This window comes from Notothenia rossii (assembly GCF_949606895.1).
Source record: "Notothenia rossii genome assembly, chromosome: 3".
In the NCBI taxonomy this organism is placed as follows: domain Eukaryota; kingdom Metazoa; phylum Chordata; class Actinopteri; order Perciformes; family Nototheniidae; genus Notothenia; species Notothenia rossii.
In genome coordinates this window covers 32,249,537-32,269,474 of record NC_136901.1, presented here as the reverse complement: position 1 = coordinate 32,269,474, position 19,938 = coordinate 32,249,537, and the positions used below count along the sequence as shown (strand labels likewise).

The following is a 19,938-nucleotide window of genomic DNA, read 5'->3' as shown; positions in this document are numbered from 1 at the left end:
ACTCTGTTCATGCAGGCAAGGATCAATGCATGCTGTGTGTATGGAATATCTGACTGATTTCACGCACCTGGTATGGCAGGCGCTGCTGAACCGCTAACTGGGACGTACGGCGTTCCCTGTGAGGAAAAACAGAAAATTACAGAAATGAGATTCTTAATGCAAACTGTGTTGATTAGATGAATAATGAAGTATCCTCTTCTCATCAAAGCCTGCATACATTGGTGTTCAGACGTGGGGCCTTTTGAAGGAAAAGGCTGTAAATGATCTCCATTTTATTCAACTCGCATCAATCCCATAAGAAAAGAGAAAAACCAACGGAGCGTCGATCCATCTCTCAGCGCTTTCACAGACTCTCTGACAATCGGTTTGGTCCAAGTGAAGATATTCATTTGGGAAAATGGTTCACAAATACCAACTTTTCATATAAAAAAAAGGCAAAATATGTTTCCTATAACAGCTGGGCATGGTGTTGTTAAGCACACGCTACTTGGGAGTACTTTCAGCTGTAACATGTAGTACTACAGCAGGGGTCTCCAACCTTTTTTACGATGAGAGCTACTTAAAAAAAAAAAAACAAGTCTTGAGCTACTTTTACTTATTAAATATTTAGCACATTTTAACATTATTATATGCTGACCTTTAACCTTTGTGTGCTGTTTGGGTCTGTGGGACCCGTTTGCAGTGTTTACTAAAAGAAAATGTATTCCATTTAATTATTTTAACCTGCTTTATTTGGGGGTGGACCTCACATCCTCTAGGGGGGCCGGGGGCATGCACCCCCGGGAAGATTTTTTTTTTTAAATGTTGAAGTTAAATGCATCAATCTGTTGCACTTTGAGCACAACATGCATTTATGGATACAGCTCTCAACACTCAGAGGAAAGGAAGATGAATACTTTTCAATAATCCAAACATATTTGTAAAGTGGGGGGACACAAACGGGATTTTGAAAAGTGCGGGGGACATGTCCCCCTGTCCCCAGTGGAAATGAGGCCATGCGTGTGTGTGCGTCAAGTGCAATAAATAAATAAATATGCAAGTTGCAACACACACACAGAGTAAAACTCTGTCCCTCATGTGTTGTATAGGCTGGCATGACTGGCTGTTCAATGGGGCTGATGTGTTGTAGATTCTGCCAGATGGAAAATCACGTGTGCGGTGAGCTGCCGCTCCTCATTGCTTTTCTTCCCGACTGCAACGCTGGTCCCGCAAATCAAGCAAGAACGTGACAACACAGTACAGAAGACAATTCAGGTTGCACAACATTTTGGATTCATTCAATCCCATCCTTCTATCCTACACCCACCCCCCCACTTCACAAGACCTGGCAACATGAAACGTGTCATGACACAGGGGTTACAATGTATTCTATTGTTAGATTAATAGGTAATATATATATGTAGATATGTTTTCTTTTGAACTGGTCCTTTAACTGTGAGCCCATTAACACTACAGGGCGGACTGTGTGATGAATGCCTCCCACACTGCTGCTGTCTGATGAACTCATGTTTCATTTATTACACTGAGGATTGGCTGGAGGGAAACAAAGGAAACGGGACATTTTGTTCAGGTAATCCATAAAGGTTTGCCTTTTTACGTAAATGCACTGCCAGCAGGGGGGGCTATATGTTTGGAGTATTCTAAACTCACAGCTGATATGGAAACACAGGACAAAGAAGTATTGATAAGGATTTCCAAAGAAAGTATAGTTTAATATCGGCCTCAAAACTCTGCAATACGGTTTAATAATATGCGTCAGGTTTCTACTGAATTACATCGATTACACTACACCGAAAAATAAACTATTAATATAAAACTGGTATTTATGATGTAAGACTATTCATCACAAACATAAAAAAAACAAGGTAAAGTTTAAACAATAAGTAAATTATTGTAATAGTGATTGTCAGAAAATTAGTCGTTAACTATTTTTATAGCAGATTTTATGTTTTTTTTTACCTCTGGGTTCAGTAATGCAATGTGAATATTTGCCTATATTCTTAGACATTTATTTATCTAGATATCTTTGGGTTTTGAATTGTTGGCATCTCAAAACAAAATATTTCAATATGTGAACTTGGAATTACAAAATGTTTATGGGCATTTGTAAGTCATTTCTGTCATTTAATGGACCAAACGATTCAGCACAAAATCCCCATAATGAAAGTGATTATTAGTCCCTGCCCTCAAACAAATATGAATGAAGGAGACATCTCCGGAACACCACGACCTACCTTGGAGACAACCGAACCTCATGGTTAATATGGAGATGTTTTACCTTAAAGCCTATTTATCGTTGGTATAAAAGCCCTACATACATTTGGACGACATTCAGTTTGGAGATAACACAAACCTTTTGCCGAACAGTTTTGAATCAAGAAATAAAATGGATGTAGAGGAAGTGAATAACGGCACTCACAAGATCTTAATCAGCTTGATACAGTGACAGAGTCAAACTAAATTAGCTGCTGAAACCCTCACTTGTTAAACAGACGGACCATGGGACTGCAGGTTGTTTTGACACCGAACGCAAAGGTCCTATTGACAGCGGGCGATGGAACAGATGATACAATGAGGAGAGCGCCTGCTCACACAAGCTGCTGCTGAACAACAGGAGTTATACAGCAGTGTGCTCAGGAGAACATTTGAATCCTGTTGCTTTCTTTAAAAAGGTACGTTTAGAGGCAAACAGACTGATGACGAGAATATAGGTTCACTTATATCTGAGCTGGCAGAAGAACGACATAAACAACATAAATATATTTCTGCTTACCTTAAATCCACCACAAACGGAGCAGATGGTCACAATGGTTTTGGGGACCGATGTGTCACTAGAGGGCGTCACCTTGGTTTTCTTGCTCTCCTCTGAGGGGCCGTCTAGTTGTACATTTGTTGACTGTGCGTCAGTGTTTTCCGAGTGACCCTCGGGGGTCTTGGCGCTGCTTTGATCCCCCTGTGCTGAGTCTGTTGTTGGGCCTGGAGAGGCAGGAGCGTCCTTAGTTAGCGTGGAGGGTTCATTGTCTCTGGCCGTGGCCCCCCCACGCCCCTCCTGTAGCACACTCCTGGGGCTGTCGTACAGATACCTCAGTGATGAAGGTGTTCGGTATTCATGTGCAGGTGCAGCGGAGCAAGTACAGGGGCTCAGGTCTTGAGCCAAGTGGGGGGGCAGGCTGAACACAGAGCCGAAGTCCTCCCCGGGGGGGAGGTCCAGGCTGCCTGTGTAGGAGGAGAAGCTCCCCGAGTAGGAGGAGTGGCTGCCGGTGGCGATGCCGCTGTCAGAAGAGCTCTGACGGCCGATCTCCTGGAGCGGCCGGGGGGTCTTTGGGGCGGGCCGGGTCACCCCCCCCTGGGTGACGGAGAGCTTCTCCATGCTCTGTAACGCCAGTTTAGCTCCAACATGGCCGACGCTATCAGATGGGTTGGAGGACGGCTCAGTCCAAATGGCCATCCGGCTGCTCATGCTGCTCTCTGATTGGCTGGTGTCTGAAGCGTCCGAGGAGCCGGACATGCTGCGGTCGTCCCCCCCGGCAGACGCACAGTACGACACTGCCAAGACAAACAACATCAACGACACTTTGATGAATGTATTCAACTGTAACAAAACAACTTTTTATAATCAACTAAGCATAGATAAAGCATCACAACATCATTTATCATGTATTCATAACATAACATGAATAATACATCACATGTGAGAGAACTGACGATTCTAACTTAATTGAAATGTTAAGTGCAGCATCATTATGTTTTGGTGTGGAACAGAGGTCACTGCAGTGAAAGAATGATCATGTGTGCTTTGGGATGGTTATTAAATGTAGGGATATATATTCAGAGCACTTTTAGCTTCAGCTCCAACTTTTAAACCGCAGTAACATGCTGTACCTGTGCTGCTCCGGTGAGAGAGCATGCTCAGCCGTTTCTCCAGCTCCTGGGCGTCATGGTTCAACTTCTCCTCCGAATTCGTCTGACTGCCACTGGGGTCTGTATGGAGAACATCAACGAGTAAGTCACAAAGGCTTAATTGATATATATATATATAGAAATCTACAGACTTAAAACAGCAGACCTTAAATTAGCGCAGTCAAAGTAAATAAGTGACGACACGGTAAGTTTAGCATGTCTTGCTACTGTCACTGAGACGTGGGATCAAAAGAGACGCAGCCGAGGACTCTGAGGCACAGCTGTGGAAACACATCCAACAACAACAAGGGACACTTTGAACCACAAGGGTCTCACTCACAATATAGTTGAATAATATGTGAGCAACAAGATGTTAGTGAAAAGACTAACTTACAAGCACTTTGCCAGGAGTGTTGTGTACTATGATTTGTCCTATGAGCATAACAGGGACGTAAAGAGGGTCACACAGGGGAACACCTTGCAGTAGTTATGCAACATACAGGGTTATTTTTAGCGCTGCCACGTGGCTGTGTCGGTACGCGCTCTGCTGCTCGTGCTGTTCAAGGATCTCATGTACCCGCCACCACCAAGGTCAACTTTAAAACTGGATCGATACTTTCCCTCGACCCCGCAGCAGTGACGTGGTAATGACACCGAATTCCTTCATGTGGAGGATTGATTTACACAGCAGCACACAACACTGTTCTCAAATTAAAAAAAAGATTAGTGCCATTAGTGTCCCTCGTCTCATTAAGTTGCATGTTGATTTTAATTTTCTTTTAACTTCCTGTTGCAGTTCCATCCTAAACTAAAAGACGAATGCTCTTTGTCCCCCTATTTTTTGCCAAAAAGCAAGTCCTTCATTTGTCAAACGTGCATCTCAACAATTCAAACAGTTAATAAAGCTTCACGTGTTCAGGAAATGTACTTGTCCAAAGGAACACTATCTACAGTGTAGTTTAGAGGATCATATTAAATGTTTTACTATTACACTTGTAAATTCTAGCGAGAGCGTTCTGATTAAATCAATGTTTTTTCTCATAACTAGATGTGTTTCTCATTATTTTTTATTACATTTTTTAATTACATTCGGACAAAAATGTATCTTGGTGCTTTCAAAGGCTCGGTGTGGCATGTAAATCGAATAGTACAAAATGTGCCAGAAGATTTATAATCATTTCACACTGGTTGTCATGGCTGCAACCGAAAGGTATTGTTCTGCCTCTGCTGGGACTCAAAAGCTGTGAAAAATGAAATCAAAGTTTCCCACAGCATCTCCACTTACTGATGCTGTTTGATAACCAGCTGAGTGAGAGTCATCAGTCTCATATGACACCCTCACGCCTTTTAAGAAGGTTTCCCTGTGCAACCAACAGCCTCCCAGCATGACCAAAGAACAGCCATGAGATCAGAGGACTGGGGTAATATGTTTGACTGACAGGTGTCCCGGCCTATCACACAATGAATTTCTCGGGCTTACTTATCCTGGCTAAGCTCCTTTAGACTAACGCCTCCTCCCCTCCGACCAAAATAGGATTGTTTTGGCTGCTGCAAACAACACTCCTCCCTACATGTCTGCGGTTATGAGATAAGGAGGAAATACACAGACACTAAAACAACTATAATAGGAGGATAGAATTGTAATCACCAATCATGAAATAGTTTATAAAATACTAGTTTGAAAGGAACAGTTTGACATTTTGGGAAATACGACTCATCTGATGTTAAATATGAAGCTATAGCCATCAGTTGGTTAGCCTAGCATTAAGATTGGAAGCAAATGGAACTTAGCTACATACATAAAATGAACTTGGTTGAAAGGAATCCTAGTTATATACATTCTCCTCTTTATATTGAAGCAGCCATGTTAATGTTTATTCCATATGGCTTGATTACTAGTTAAGTAATGAGAGGCAAAGAGAGGTGGATACAGTACAGCATGGAGGGTAGCAAACATCAAGGCAATTCATGAGAACAGAGGCGGAGAAATGTAGTCAGGAACAGAGACACAGACTACCAGGTGAGAAAGTGAGAGACACAAGAGTGGTGGGGGGCTGAGTACGATATGAAGGGGGGGGGGGGGGGGGGGGGGGGGGCAGCAGTGGAATGCTGGGGATGAGGTTACATACATGCTCGGAGTGATTAGGAGTCTTTGGCTGCTCCTGCAGGTGTGAAGCAAGTTTTTGACCCCTCGCTCTCGCCTCGACATCCTCCCTGCTATTTATTCTACTACGCAGCACAATAATAGGAGTATGAGCTCAACCTGTGATTGGGCGGCGAGATGTGTGAAAACCAGAATATCCACGAGGCCCCGCGTGCGTGGGAAGCTCTCTGTTGAGTGGCACTCTGGGAGAGATTTCTTTCTTTTTTCTTGTGTTGAAAATCAAAGTGTTAAAGTGGACAGCAGGAGAACAGAACATGTCTCACAGCTTTAGTAATATTAGACCTGGCATCCAAGCTGGTAAAATTACGAAAAATAAAAGTATTAGATAGATAAGGAACAGGGATGGTCAATAGAGACATTTGAAAATAATATCAAACCAGTGTTTAGAAGAAGACAGCAAAACTCTCCATAGAGTAGAGGATTTTAAAGTCGAGTGATAATTCTCTCTGTTGATTCGTCATTACTTTTGTTCTTTTCCCATCTTAAGCCCCATTATTAATAGCAGGTTTGAATTCAAGAATAAGATTCACTTCAAAGTTGAGGAGGAACATGGGCTCTATTATTCTTCATTATAAGTGTGTTGTTATAAATTTGACTAATAGGTGGATTAACTCCGAAAATTGTGAATAACGCTAAACACAATTTCCCTGAGACTACACTGATGTTTTTCCAAATATGAGCTTTTCCTGCTCAACAACCCAAACCCCACGTTCAATCCCGTAACACAAAGAGAAGCAGCCAATCTTCAGTATTGTGAATCTGGAGCCAGGTGAAGGCTGCAATTTGTGCTTGAAAAATGCAAATTACAAAATTGAGTATCCTATTAAGGATTCATTTTCTATTCCGCTTTCAGCCCTGTTACAGAATCACAGAGGAACTGCAGTGAAAAAGACAACTTTTAGAAAGTAAACTAGTCTCTCCGTCGGGTTTTCCCAATGGCAGGAGAATAGCGGAGGACGAGCCTCAGCTGAAGCTCATTATAAAAACGAACTTTACTGTTACACAGAAAGTTTAGAAATATTCCACTCTATTATCTTTGCAAAACCTTTTCAAGTATTACCAAATGGAGATCATGATGTCCACACATTGAGTCATTGTCTATCATTCAAGGAGTGTGCCTGGCACCTTGACAAATTGTAATCTTGCCAGACAACCATGCTGTAATACGAGGTTAAAAAAAACATAATGGCTATTTGGAACGCAGCCCCCCCCCAGCACTATATCCTCCACTATACATAGACTACAATTCAATTTGCTGCCTTAACCACAGTTAGTACAGTAGTCATCCTCTCACTGGTGTATAAGGTGACCCTAAGCTCTATACGCACCCCGGTACACTTAAGTCAGGGGTTAGGATGTTTGACTACAGTTATAAATTGCTGCTTATGGTAACCCAATTACATAAATAGTATCTGTCAGTCATAATTTGGTGACTTCAAAGCACATCCATCAGCGGAGGAATCGTCTGACTCATTCTGCCAAAAAGGGTTGGATTCTAGGAAGGCAGCAGTCGTAGCTCTGACAGTTCCTGGAGGCCCCGGAGGGGAGCCGTGCACGCTTTGATTCAGTTTAAATGGAAAGTGTTGACTTAAGTGTTTGCTGATATTCCTTGGCAACAGCGAGGCTATCCATTAACTGAATAAGCCTCACATGAAGACCCACGTTCTCTTTAAAGAATAGCACTTAAACTTAACGTTCCCTGTCTCTATAGATCTCTGACACCCTGTTGCTTCTCATGTCCTCTCCAGTGAAACAGCTCCGGTACTGACCTGGCAGGACGGGCCGCAGTCCAAACGGGCCCCTGGTGGGGGAGATGCCTCTGACGATGCAGTCGAATAGAAAGCTGATCTGCTCGCTCTCAGCAGACGAGAGCAGAAACACACCGGCCCCTGTAGAGAGCACACTTTATCAGTGTCACGATAGATTTGCAGCAACAGATATACTGTAATTAGTACAATTTTATTAAATCAAACAGTCATGAGGGAAGTCTTAAAACAGGTGGTGGAGGGGTAGAGGAATGTGAGAATTTGGTGAGGGATATTGCCAAATATCTGGAATATGCTCCCAGAAACCTGCAGGTCCGCTGCAACTCTTTTAAATCCAGGCTGCTTGTAATTGAGCTATTCACATCTTACACTGCACTGTAACTTTTATTCATGTACCCGTGTTATTCATGTTTTATTATCTTTGCTTTTTAATGTTTCTAATGTGTTTTATGCTCTTAATGTCTTTGATTTTTGTAAAGCACTTTGAATTGCCTTGTGTTGAAAAGTGCTATATAAATAAACTTGCCTTACAAGAGGCAATAAATAAGAAATATATCACAAGAAATGTGTATCATTTGAAATGCTTGAACTGTAGCGCCAATGTTATTGATGTACCTGCCACTATTATTATATGACTATTATTCACAACATCATTTACTGGGTGGTTCTACATCTGACGTCTACCTCTTGTCCCCTGAAGTCATTAGGAATAATCAACAATGCTGATCCATTAAATTAACACTTCAGTCCGGAGCAACCGATCGACTGATGTCCCTCAAGCCATGCTGCTTTCAAAGCTTTCTATGAAAAATGATTAAATATAAAATATTTGCCGGTTCGTTTTCTGTTGAATAGATTAAATTGTGTTATTGTTCTGTTTGGGCGAATACTAAAATCATCTATTCAAAGTACCTTTCTTGGAGAAATAAAAGCGTGTTTTTTTCTACAAAATCTTAAAGGTGACATGTCATGCTTTTCCGGTTATTACCCGTCCCCTTGTGTTCTGTGTATTTGTAGGAGTATATTTTTCTGTAAAACTCTAAAACAGAAAATACCTCCCCAAAACGCTTCGTTGGTGAAACGTCATCATGACGTCATCGTCATTTGATTCTTCCGGGTACGTGCTTTCGTAAGCACGTACCCGGAACTAAATGGGCCAATCCGTGGAGCCGTTATGTTACGTCCGCGTAGCCGTTACGTTAAGCCCCCGCTGATTGGTCCAAATTGACCAATCCACACACACACACTCAGTGCAGGCAGCCCTGCTGATTTCTGCTCCCTGCTGCAGGCTGATAACAGACAGTTGGGATCACGCAAAATTCTCTCTGCAGACCCATTCTCACAGCGTTTATCAATCTATAAACCTTTTTCTTACTCAATATCAAGCCACACTTATTGTTTTTATTTCGGCTGTGGCTTTGTGTGTGTTCAGGTTGAGTTTGAATGTGTTTCGCTGTGTATCGCTAAACAAGGAAATCACGGAGGGTGGGGGGGGGGGGGGGGAGCTGCAGCGAGCCGTTTACTGGAGAAAATGAATACTGCTGAATACACATACTTTACAGAGATGCTGAATGCGAAACCAATGTGAGTTTAGAAAATTGCAGAGTATTTTTCTATTTTAGTATACCTCAACAATGGAATTATGATCAGTGGAAATGGCCATGACATGTGACCTTTAAAAAGGGCCATATGGGGGTTTTACCATTCTAGAACATCAAAACAAGATTATATAATCAAAGAATAAGTAAGCAGATCTGGCCAAGCATTCATTACTTAATAATGTTTTAATACCTGTTTGTATTGAGGTTTGATACTCTGCACTTGTGATTATATTCATTTGTCTTTTATATCAATTTAGAATGTCATCAAAGGAGAAATAAGAATGCAGAGGTTAAGAGGTCACGCTCCTCAGAGGTCACCTGACGCCCTGTGACAATACAACTGGCTTCCCATTACGAGGTGTCACCATTTAAGAGTCGCTGTGTCGCCCTGTTCTTGGGACCACCCATGTGAAAGCTGGCGTCAATCACATTCCCATCCCACCCCTCAGTCAGCAGGGCCAGAGGTCAGCAGTAAAATCCGCACAAATGTCTTCACCTGTCCAAATTGAAGATGTATCACCTGCTGAGGTGGATCTAATTAAGATAAAGTGATGCATTTCATTTGATACTGTCCTCCCTCTGTGAGAGACTACTGCGGTTAGACCATGGGCTCTTTTCCTTATGAGGAGTAACGCCTCGTCTCATTTCATGCGTTTGCTAGCAGGTGACTGAACATCAAGCGCACGGCCAAAAGCTACCAAAGAGAACTCAAAGCAAAACAAAGGACAGGTGGCAGGGCTCATAGTTACCAGTTTAACAGTGATTCTGAGCAGAAACAGTAACCACTCACACAGACCCCTCAGGTGATAGAACACAGCATCACAACAAAGTGACGGAGGTTGTGTTTGGGAGTGGGAAATGTAAACTAGCTAAGAGTCTTCATAAGAGCAAAGGGTGGTCTTTCCATTTTCACAGCAGCAAACGCATCCATGCACACAATTTGAATCAGGCTGCAATCATATTCATTTCAACTACTTTTTCTTTTTATTACAAGGAATAAATTAAGTCAAATTAAAAACTGAAATAAGGGGAAAAAACAGTCATTTCCATTTCAGAACATCTTTTAATTTCAAAAGCTGGAGCCAGGAAATGTTTGGCATTTGTACTTTGATAATCTAGTATGATAATGTAATTTGTAATGCTGGATAAGTTTGTAGTTAAGATTTTAAGTAATTTATTATTCTATTTTCTTCACCTTTTCCTGTCATTGATGTGTGATTCGACTGCTGTAATGATGCAATTTCCCAACACCTTTTAAATGCATAAATCCATTTGAATGTCCGACTTGTGGCGGATTCATTTCCCGTCTATCATTCTCCATCCGATTCATTATTTGAGCCATTATATCAAGAGTGTATTTCCAGCACACTTTGGCTACTTGCATTTACGACTCAAAAACCAGAACCATTTAAGAGTTAACTCTAGCAGGACATGGACCAAAGGTCAGACAAATGAAGCTACAACCAAAAGCGACATGTCCAACCCCCTTACACAACTCCTCCTTCTGCGGTGGATAAACTGTGCAGAGATTACATGTCACAGGAATGCGCGCCCTTCAACACTCCAACATCTTCACGCACACACTCACACACACTCGCTTCGGTTTTTGCTCTTTTTCTTTGCACACGTTGCTTGTGATGTCTGACTGTGTTCATATTATCCAAGATCCTCTGCTGGAGATTCAATGGAGCTGAATAAATCATATTTGCCATACTGGAGTGTCATGTTTCCAGCAGGGTCATGGCGTGTCCGCAACGCTCTGATGTCTGTGCCCCCCCCCCACGTCAGCCCCTCTCCCCCCTCCAGGTGTTGACATGCACCCGTCTCTGCTTTAATGGTTTCACGTCTGTTACAAGATGTAAACTATGTTCTACCCGATCACAGGGGCACGCAGACAGAGCTGTTATAACTGAGGGGTAACTTCTGTTTCTCAAAAACAACTCCTCTGACATGAGGCATGATGTTGCATTCTGGGCACAGCAGGGGGGAATCTCGCAGACTGAATCATTTCCTCCAGTCATGAAGCAGCTGTTTTACTAATGCTAAATTCAATGAGTCAGAGAGGACGACATTAACGAGGACAAGTGAAAAATGTCTTAGTGCCACTTGCGTCATCTGGCTGACAATTACTCATATTGGTAAATGTAATAACCGATAGCCCATATTTCACATTATATGTAATAGCTAAACATCTCACTTTGGCACAATGAATGAATCTGCTGCTACAGGCTCTCCACACGTTTTTTTAAAACAGGGCTTTGGGCCCATTCAGTCACATGAGCATGGGCGCAATCGTTAGACAATAAGGACTGGGTCAATTGGTGTTGGATGAGTTAGAGGAGAGGCCAGTCAATTTCTTCCACACTAAACTGCAAGTTGGAACCAACCGTTGTTTTAAAGTGATTCCCTACCGGGGTACAACTGATTTTACTGTGGCTACAAGAGAGTGGAGCATCAGTTTTTTAGCAGGAAAATACAAAAATAGTATTAAAAATGCGAGACTTTGAAGTATATTTAATGTCACAATAAATAACAACAACCAGCTATTAGAGAAGGACGGCACAGGACTAGCCTTGGTTTTCCCATTTGTCAGGTGTCATATTTTAACACTGTGTGCTGGGATTAAGATTGCAGAAAAACTAAGTAGTAAGTAAACAAATGAGTTAAAATGGATAACTTTAGGTGTTGGATAAATGGCTGAAATCTGTAGCTTCTGCCGCTCCAAGTAATAGTAGAATTAGGGCTGAAGGATATATCGTGTCATGGCGATAACCGTGATATGCGCATGTATTCACATCACAGGGTTGTGCGATTTTATAAAAAAAAAAAAAAATTGTTTTGTTTTTTTCTTTTAGGACGTGCGATATTAAGTAGGTACATTAACTCAAACACGTCATGTTACAATTATTGTGCTGCTTGCTACAAAAGGAAAACTTGCGCGGCTCTCATGTCAGGGGTACTTGAGTGAGTGACATGCTGGCTCTGCATGCACAGCAAACCATCAATCAGAATCATTCTTGATCAGATCACAGCAGGCCCCGCCCCACTATTTTGCAGACCATCAAAACACCGGTAAAAAATTAGCGAGGCGCAGTCAGGAGGACAATACCGGCGAGAATGAAGATTTACTTCCAAAAAGAAAAGCAACATCTGCCATCTGGAACTATTTTGGATACAAAAAGGTTCTTCTCTTCTTCATTCACAGCTGAACCCCCTTATTTGAGGGTAAGCAACATGCAACATATCATGACATGTTAGATCATGACTTAAAGTATGATGAGTGTACCAGTTAAGATCCAGACATCCGTGACTAAAATCCTTCATCCGGCTAAATATGGTTAAAAAAACGCAATATATATCGCAGGGGAAAAAAATATCGCAATGTCATTTTTTTTCAATATCGTGCAGCCCTAAGTAGAATAATGCCAACTAAGCACAACAAACGAAATCAACATTTCCAGGATCATTATGACATGTATGGGCTCTGATTAACAGCCACCGACCCACCAGGGGTACATGACCCATCTCACAAGGCAGGGTAACAAGTAATTGCACGCTCTGCCATTCTGATATCTCCTAATGGATCAAAGCGACTCCATAAAAAGCAGCTCCAGATAAAATTTTTCGCAAAAGCCCTTCAGCCTTCTAACTGGCTGTACAGCGTGTATTTATCTGAGTCTTCCACAACGTAATGGTACCGGTAAGAAGCCTCCCTTTCAGCGCCGCTGCTGGATAAAAGCTACAAATGAATCATCTTGAATCACAGACAGTTATTATTTGGTTGGTTGGAGAGAGACATAAGAAAAGCACAGCGCAGATTCACATTTGTTCAGCTATTAGCCTCTATTGATGCAACCCGATGTTTCCAACAGACATTGTTGTCATGGCATGGTGAAGATGTTGATGTTCCAATATGATTCAACAGTTTGTGCTCTTATATCTCTTATTTTAAAGCAGCATTAGCTAAATGAACTTATCAGTGTGAAGTACATTTTGATTGCACAATGTAATGGCTGTAATAACATCATCAGCTGAAAGTGGTTCCCCATTGGGAACTTTCTGCCAAGAAAATAAACCCTCCATTAACAGCACAATGGAAGTGCGTCAACCATTGGGCAACCAAACCAGAAGGAGGATAGCGGTTTTGTTTTCCTGACTGTCCAAAAAAAATCTGCATTATTAGAATCCTGACAAGATTAATATTTGCATTATCTTGTGAGATTGCCAGGTACCGTGCAAGGGAATGCTAGGTGGGGGAAAGTTGGTGAATTGTCTATTGTGTTGTTTTTTTAATCTTACATGTTCTAAACACTTGTATTTTAGGTGTTGAATGTGCAATGCTCATTAAACTTTCACAGTTCTTATAATTTCTTTAGTTCTATCTCATGCTTCCCAAACAAAAGTGTGCTGTTACAGCCAAATAACCAATGATCCTGATGTATTGAAAAACCATCTACCAAACACAGAATCCCAGTTAATGACCGAAAACTAAAACACATCCAAATGTAGCATGAGAGCAACAACATAAAGGTTATAGACTTACAGTAACCACATCTTGTCCCTCCCTCGAACACAAATCCGTTGGGTATGGGTCCATATCTGCGCAGGTCTGGGAGGTTCCAGTGTCCGATGATAGCAGGCGGGACGTCCCGGGCTAAAGCCAGCAGGTTGTTGCACAGATGAAGGGTCGCAGGCCCACTCTCCAGCTTGGTCCCCGGTAAGACTCCAACACTGAATCTGTGAACTAAGCAAACAGAGAAATGGTTCAATCATGGAGAAAGGCAAACAGCTTCAATGCAAGACTTAGAACATTATCTAACAATTGTCACACGCTTGTCACACGTTTATGACCATTTCCATGCAACTGCTAAGCTTACATGTACTGTTATGTACATGTGCTTGAACTGCCCCATAATAACTTGGTCAAATAAGACATTGACTCACTGAAATTAGAAGGTGCTGTTTGGCAGATATCGTAAACCTTTCATGAAAAATAAATAACGGTATCCCCTGTTCAGCTGTTACATTTGGAAGACGTGCAGTTAACTCAATATTGAAAGTCTACGGGACTGACCTTTTGAGACAAATGTGTAATTTGCGATATTATATACCGGTAAGTACATTTTAATTCGATGTTTCCCTATATTGTAAAGAGAACAAATGCATGTTGAAGTCGTCGGGAAGAAGGCTGGTCACGTCATCTGTTAGCAGCCTAATCAGAGGTACTATTGACTCGCATTATGGTGTGTTCAAGCTCTGCCTAACAAACTGCCGGGACTTCTGTCAGAATCCATTGACATGCAGGGGAACTGAGTCCAGGCAGAAATTAGCCGCAATTAGTCTTCACATGGGACAGATACACAGTGTCCTTAAAAATGATTATTTCAGCATGGTTTTGATTTCATTCCTCAATTAAAAGCAGAAACAGCTGCACACACAGAGAGTGAGATCAGCGAGCTAACTGTGAACTCAGATCTAAAGCCCAATGCAATCAATCACAGCCTCGCAAACATCTGTGTCATGTTGCTTCTAAGAAACCAATGAGGAAAACAGCATGTCAAATTAGAAACAAGTGCATTTGTGTTTCTGCCTGTGAGTTTGTGAAACTTTATTTAACTCATGTGTGGTGTTTCCCAATGGCTCTTAAGACTTTAACTGCGCTAAGCTAACTCCGCACTGCAGGTGAGGCTGATAAGAGGCGATGATGAGGAAATGTTGACAGGATGCGTCATGTCATTACTCAGGTTAAGGAAGATTAATATGTTGTCCCAAAGAACAACAAAAGCTGTGCCCACAGTGGCCCTCAGCCCACAGTCTGGCAGGTGACATTTCCAATAGCTGGACACACTATAATCTAGCTTTCTCAAAACACACAGACACAGGAGCATCCATACAGGCAAGCAAACACATATATTTACCAATGAGAAGGAACAACTGCTATGCAATTTGTCTCTAGCACCATGTCCTCTACCCCACAGGCAGGTCCCGTAGCACTGTCATTAGTGACTGCTTTAACATTCAGCTGGAGTCTGACCACCAGCTCGACAGTCCAATGCTATATTTAGCACCTATTTGTTTATCTTTTATATAACTTGCACACAATGGATCCATAGAGCATGGATATATTAACTAAATTCAGGTGCGATCATTTCTAAAACCTTGTAATAAACCTTTAAAACGATTTTTTTACTGACTATTCCCCAGGTGTGATTTACTAAAAGATCATTAGCACTTTCATGAAGCAAATGACTTAGTTTAGGGTTAGATAAAGTGAACATAGCAGAAGTGTATGACAGGGTGACAATAGCTGTTTTAGGGGATGGTTTGTCCATTTTTAAGTGTACTGAATCAGTAATCAGGGGCGGTGGTGGCGAAGTCGATAGGGAGTTGGTTTGGCAACTGGAAGGTCACCAGTTCAAGTCCCGCCAAGACCAAGTGCAGAGGTGTCCCTGAGCAAGGCACCGTTCCCTACACTGCTCCCCGGGCGCCGTTCAAAATGGCAGCACACTGCTCCTAACACTAGGATGGGTCAAATGCAGAGAAACAATTTCCCCACGAGGGATTAATAAAAGTCCATCTTCTCTTATCTTAATATAAATGTTGTTTGATGGAAAAATCATATAGGACCAGAAATGTGTTAAAAGGGTCAACAGCAATTGAAAAGACATTCATACAGCGACAGAAACGTCACAAATAAACTGGCTTGCCAAGTCAAAAGACGCACAAACATCAACTTATCAGAATAATAAATAGAAATATGTACAAAGTAGTTCCTTTCTTCAATGAATCATCAGTCAAAAATAATTGCAGCTTTCCTATAACGGTGCTTCAAAGCTCTCCACCCGTTTCCTGCCTTTGTTTCACTTGCTGCAAGGTATTCTGGGGTTCACCTGTAACGGTACGTCCACACAGCAGCTTTTAAAAGATCTTGGAGGTGGGCGTATCTGAAGCTTGGGTTATTTTTTACGAGCAACGCGACCAACAACCAATCACATGAATCTCCCGCCCCCTACACACATTTATGAGATTAATGTCTATGGTGCTATTTTATGCTACATTCCATGCTGGCTAAATATACTGTCTATGCTTGCTAGCAATGTTTAAATGAAGTAAACTGGATATAAAATCCCAAAACAGGCGAAAACCTACCAGTGTCACCCACTGTCTCTACCACCTCCCTCCATGCCTGGTTCCTCCGGTTTGTATCCCGGTAAGTTAATAGGGACTGGTCATAAAGAACCGGGTGTTTTTCTACCGCAATAACTAATTTCTCCTCCATTTTTAGGAATATAGAAAATGAACAATGTCTGTCAATCCTGAAAATCCTGGAAATCTTCGCTTTGCTTCCCCACAATGCAGTTCGGCGAAAAGCGAGGCAAACTGACGTCACCCCAATTCAAAGTCAATGGGCAGAGAAGCGTTGGAAGATTTTTTTAAAGCTGCTGTGTGGACGTACCTAAGGATTCATAAATCAGGCCCCGGGATATATTCATATATTCATTATATATATGCATATACATATTCATTCTGCTGACAGCATGATGAATGAATTAATCCACTTGTTGAGAACCGCTTTTATTATAGTATAGAGATTCATCTTGAATTGTTTTGAGTACCGGAAATTAAACACTAAGCGAACAAAGCTGTAGCACGGCTGTAAATCCTCACCTTCTCCGAGGCTGTATCGTAGGCGGGCGTCCCACGCCTGCAGGGCCTCTTTGCTATCGAAGCCCAGTAGAGCAGTCTGGTTGAGGCAGAGGATGGTGAGAGTGAACGCCACTCCTTCAAACCACTGTCCCGTTTCCACTCCGCAGATCTCCTCCAAGGTGACACTGGCCCTCTCCTTGTTGCCCTGAGCTTTGTCGGATTTGTCTTTAAAAACCAGCAGCACTAGGCAGTCTGGAATCAGAAAGTACGTACATGTCAACGTCACATTTTTGCATTATTTTAGAAGCAGCAGATCCCTGAAAACAACTGGAAACTGTTTAAATACATGAAAGTCCATCGTCAAATAATAATAAAGTATTCTTCTGACACACAGTAGCTGTTCTGTAGTCTTTTGGCACCTTCAGATAATCAGTGTCAACTGACAAAACAACACTGTGTGTGTGCATCTCACTACACACACACGCATAACTGAGGCATGAGCACAGACAGCTGTGATAACACTGACATCCAAGATCTGAAGAGGAGCAGCGCTCACCTCAGTATAACCTGTGGAGCACGCTAAGCACCAGATATCTAAAAGAAACCTTTCTGTGTAATGCAATACAGACACTTTAATACTGGGAATCAGAGTTCTTCAAAACATTAAAAGATGTAAGGTAGGTTTTGACAACCTTGAACTCAACTTCATGTAAGCTGAAGCCTCTTCAGTAAATGTGACCAGACGCAAATTCACTGAGAGAACATTCATGGTGCATTTAAAAATGCAGAAGAGTCTTTTAAAATTAAATTAGCGGATGGGCTCAAATAAGGGTCAAAAACACTTATGGGATCATGTTTAGAAATATTTTTGAAAACTGTTTGTATATCAGTTTTAACCTGCACAATATTTGTAAGAGAAATGTTACTGTGTGGAAAGAAATCTGACAACTATTTGTGCACAGTTAAAATCAAGGTGAGGCTACACACACAGCAGGAAACTGTGAAACAACTGAACACACTTGAATGCACATTTAAAATGACATGGATACATTTTAACCCTGTAATTACAAACAATTCAGGGCAAAAAGTTACACTTTAAATGTACTTCCTAAAAATCAACTTCTATTTTGAAACTGTACTTGGCAAAAACGTTTTTCCTCTCAGAGACTTGGTGCAACATTTTGATGCCAATACAAGTACTTTTACTTGAGTAACATACAAGTACTTTTATTTGAGTAACATTTTGAATGCAGGAATTTTACTTGAAACAGAGTATTCCTACACTCTGGTACTTCTACTTAAGTGCAAGACCTGAGAACTTTTTCAACCTCTGTCTTTATTTCCGAAGTTATTAGTCGTTTGAGCCCTATTTGTGCCCGAATAGTTCCGAATGAACGAACACGAACACGGCCTCGTCATTATTGGAAAACACACCTGATATTTTCAACCTGCTAACGAGCTAGCTTCGTCTACTGGCATAGCTAACATGTGCAAAAACTGCATCAAAGCTTTACGAATATTTTTGATTTCGTTAAGAAAGAAGTGTAAACAAGAAGCTGTTATACCTGCTACAGGCGACGGCTTGCGAAGAACGACCCACCTAGTTTTCCACTGTGAAAGAAAGCAGAAAGTACACACAAACTTGTTTAAGCACAGATGAAAGTACTTCTGCCATAACCGTCAGCAAATTTAGTCACGCTAAACACCTTTTTTCCATCTCTGAGTCTGGCATATCCCTCCACGACAACAGAATCCGTCATCTTCAGTCATGGTTCCTGACAGCTGCACAGTCGCTGACTGAATGAGGGGTCACTTTCAAAATAGCTGCTCTCTCCCTGCTGGAGGAGCACACACTCCCCCCAGCAGAGGCACATGGAAAAAGGCATGACCACTATCCAGTGTTGTGTGTAACGCATTACAAAAGTAACGGAGTTACAGTAATGTAATATTTTTTTGTAGTAATGTAACGGATTTATAATGAAATGTGGGTAATATAGTACCCGTTACACTTCTCAGTAACGCAGTTACAACACATTTAACCCGAAATTAAATGGTGTTTTGTTTTTTAAGAATTTACCAACATCGCGAGACATTCCGACACCAGAGAAAAATTGTGCGGGTAGATTAGTAAGCCTGGTGTTCATCAGCCTGTCGGGTGTACATTTCCCCATAATGACTGCCTCGCTGCACATTATCCCGCTTATTAGTTACACGGCCATACTAAACAAACTACAGAGCCCATACAGTGTTCCTGTTATTGTTTACTTCCTCTCTGCCTTCTTCTGGTGATTTATCTGACGTCCAGCGCTCCGTCTTTTAACCTCTTTTCCATTCTCTTTCTTGATCCTCCTTAGCAACCTTCATTACAGGCCTTGACAGTGGTCTGTGCTACTGTATTAACGACGTGTCACATGTTAAGAATTTACAATCAGAATCGAGTATTCAACTAAGCCGTGTAATAAAAGTTGTTAGTAGCCTTAATGGCTATAGCTATACCACATTGCCCTTCACTGGACATAATGAGCTGCACTAAACTACATTTTAGCATTTAAAATACCTAGCCATTCTTTTGCGGTTATTTTGGTAAAGTAACTCAAAAGTAATATACAAGTAGTGTAACTCATTACATTTCAGAGACAGTAATATTGTAATGTAACTTATTATTTAAAAAATACAGTAATATGTAATGTAGGCTACTGTATTACATTTTGCTCCTGGAAATCGAAGATATTGAAAGTGGCCCTTCATCTGTGTAATTGTACAATAGCTACATTCAAAATGAAAAGACCCAACAATATTATTCCTGGGACAAACTCCTGGTGACAATAGAAATGTGCTGCCAAAATAATTGATATCCTTA

At 41.5% G+C, this 19,938-nt stretch overlaps 1 protein-coding gene across 3 annotated transcripts in view; it reads right to left on the bottom strand.

The window, feature by feature from the left end:
- The window catches only part of LOC307033205 (protein Dok-7-like), a 34,940-nt gene extending 15,969 nt beyond the window's left edge, over positions 1–18,971 (bottom strand). Inside the window, exons 1-8 of one of the 3 annotated variants that reach the window (XM_079671587.1) lie at positions 18,785–18,971; positions 18,644–18,689; positions 17,100–17,330; positions 13,975–14,175; positions 7,834–7,953; positions 3,883–3,981; positions 2,774–3,546; positions 68–116 (exon numbers count right to left, since the gene is read on the bottom strand). In XM_079671587.1, the coding sequence (XP_079527713.1) occupies positions 68–116; positions 2,774–3,546; positions 3,883–3,981; positions 7,834–7,953; positions 13,975–14,175; positions 17,100–17,330; positions 18,644–18,689; positions 18,785–18,838 (1,573 nt within the window). In that variant the 5' untranslated portion in view covers positions 18,839–18,971. The remainder of the gene's footprint in view (positions 1–67; positions 117–2,773; positions 3,547–3,882; positions 3,982–7,833; positions 7,954–13,974; positions 14,176–17,099; positions 17,331–18,643; positions 18,690–18,784) is intronic. The other 2 variants (XM_079671588.1, XM_079671589.1) reach the window with 2 other exon arrangements.
- Positions 18,972–19,938: the final 967 nt, after the last annotated feature.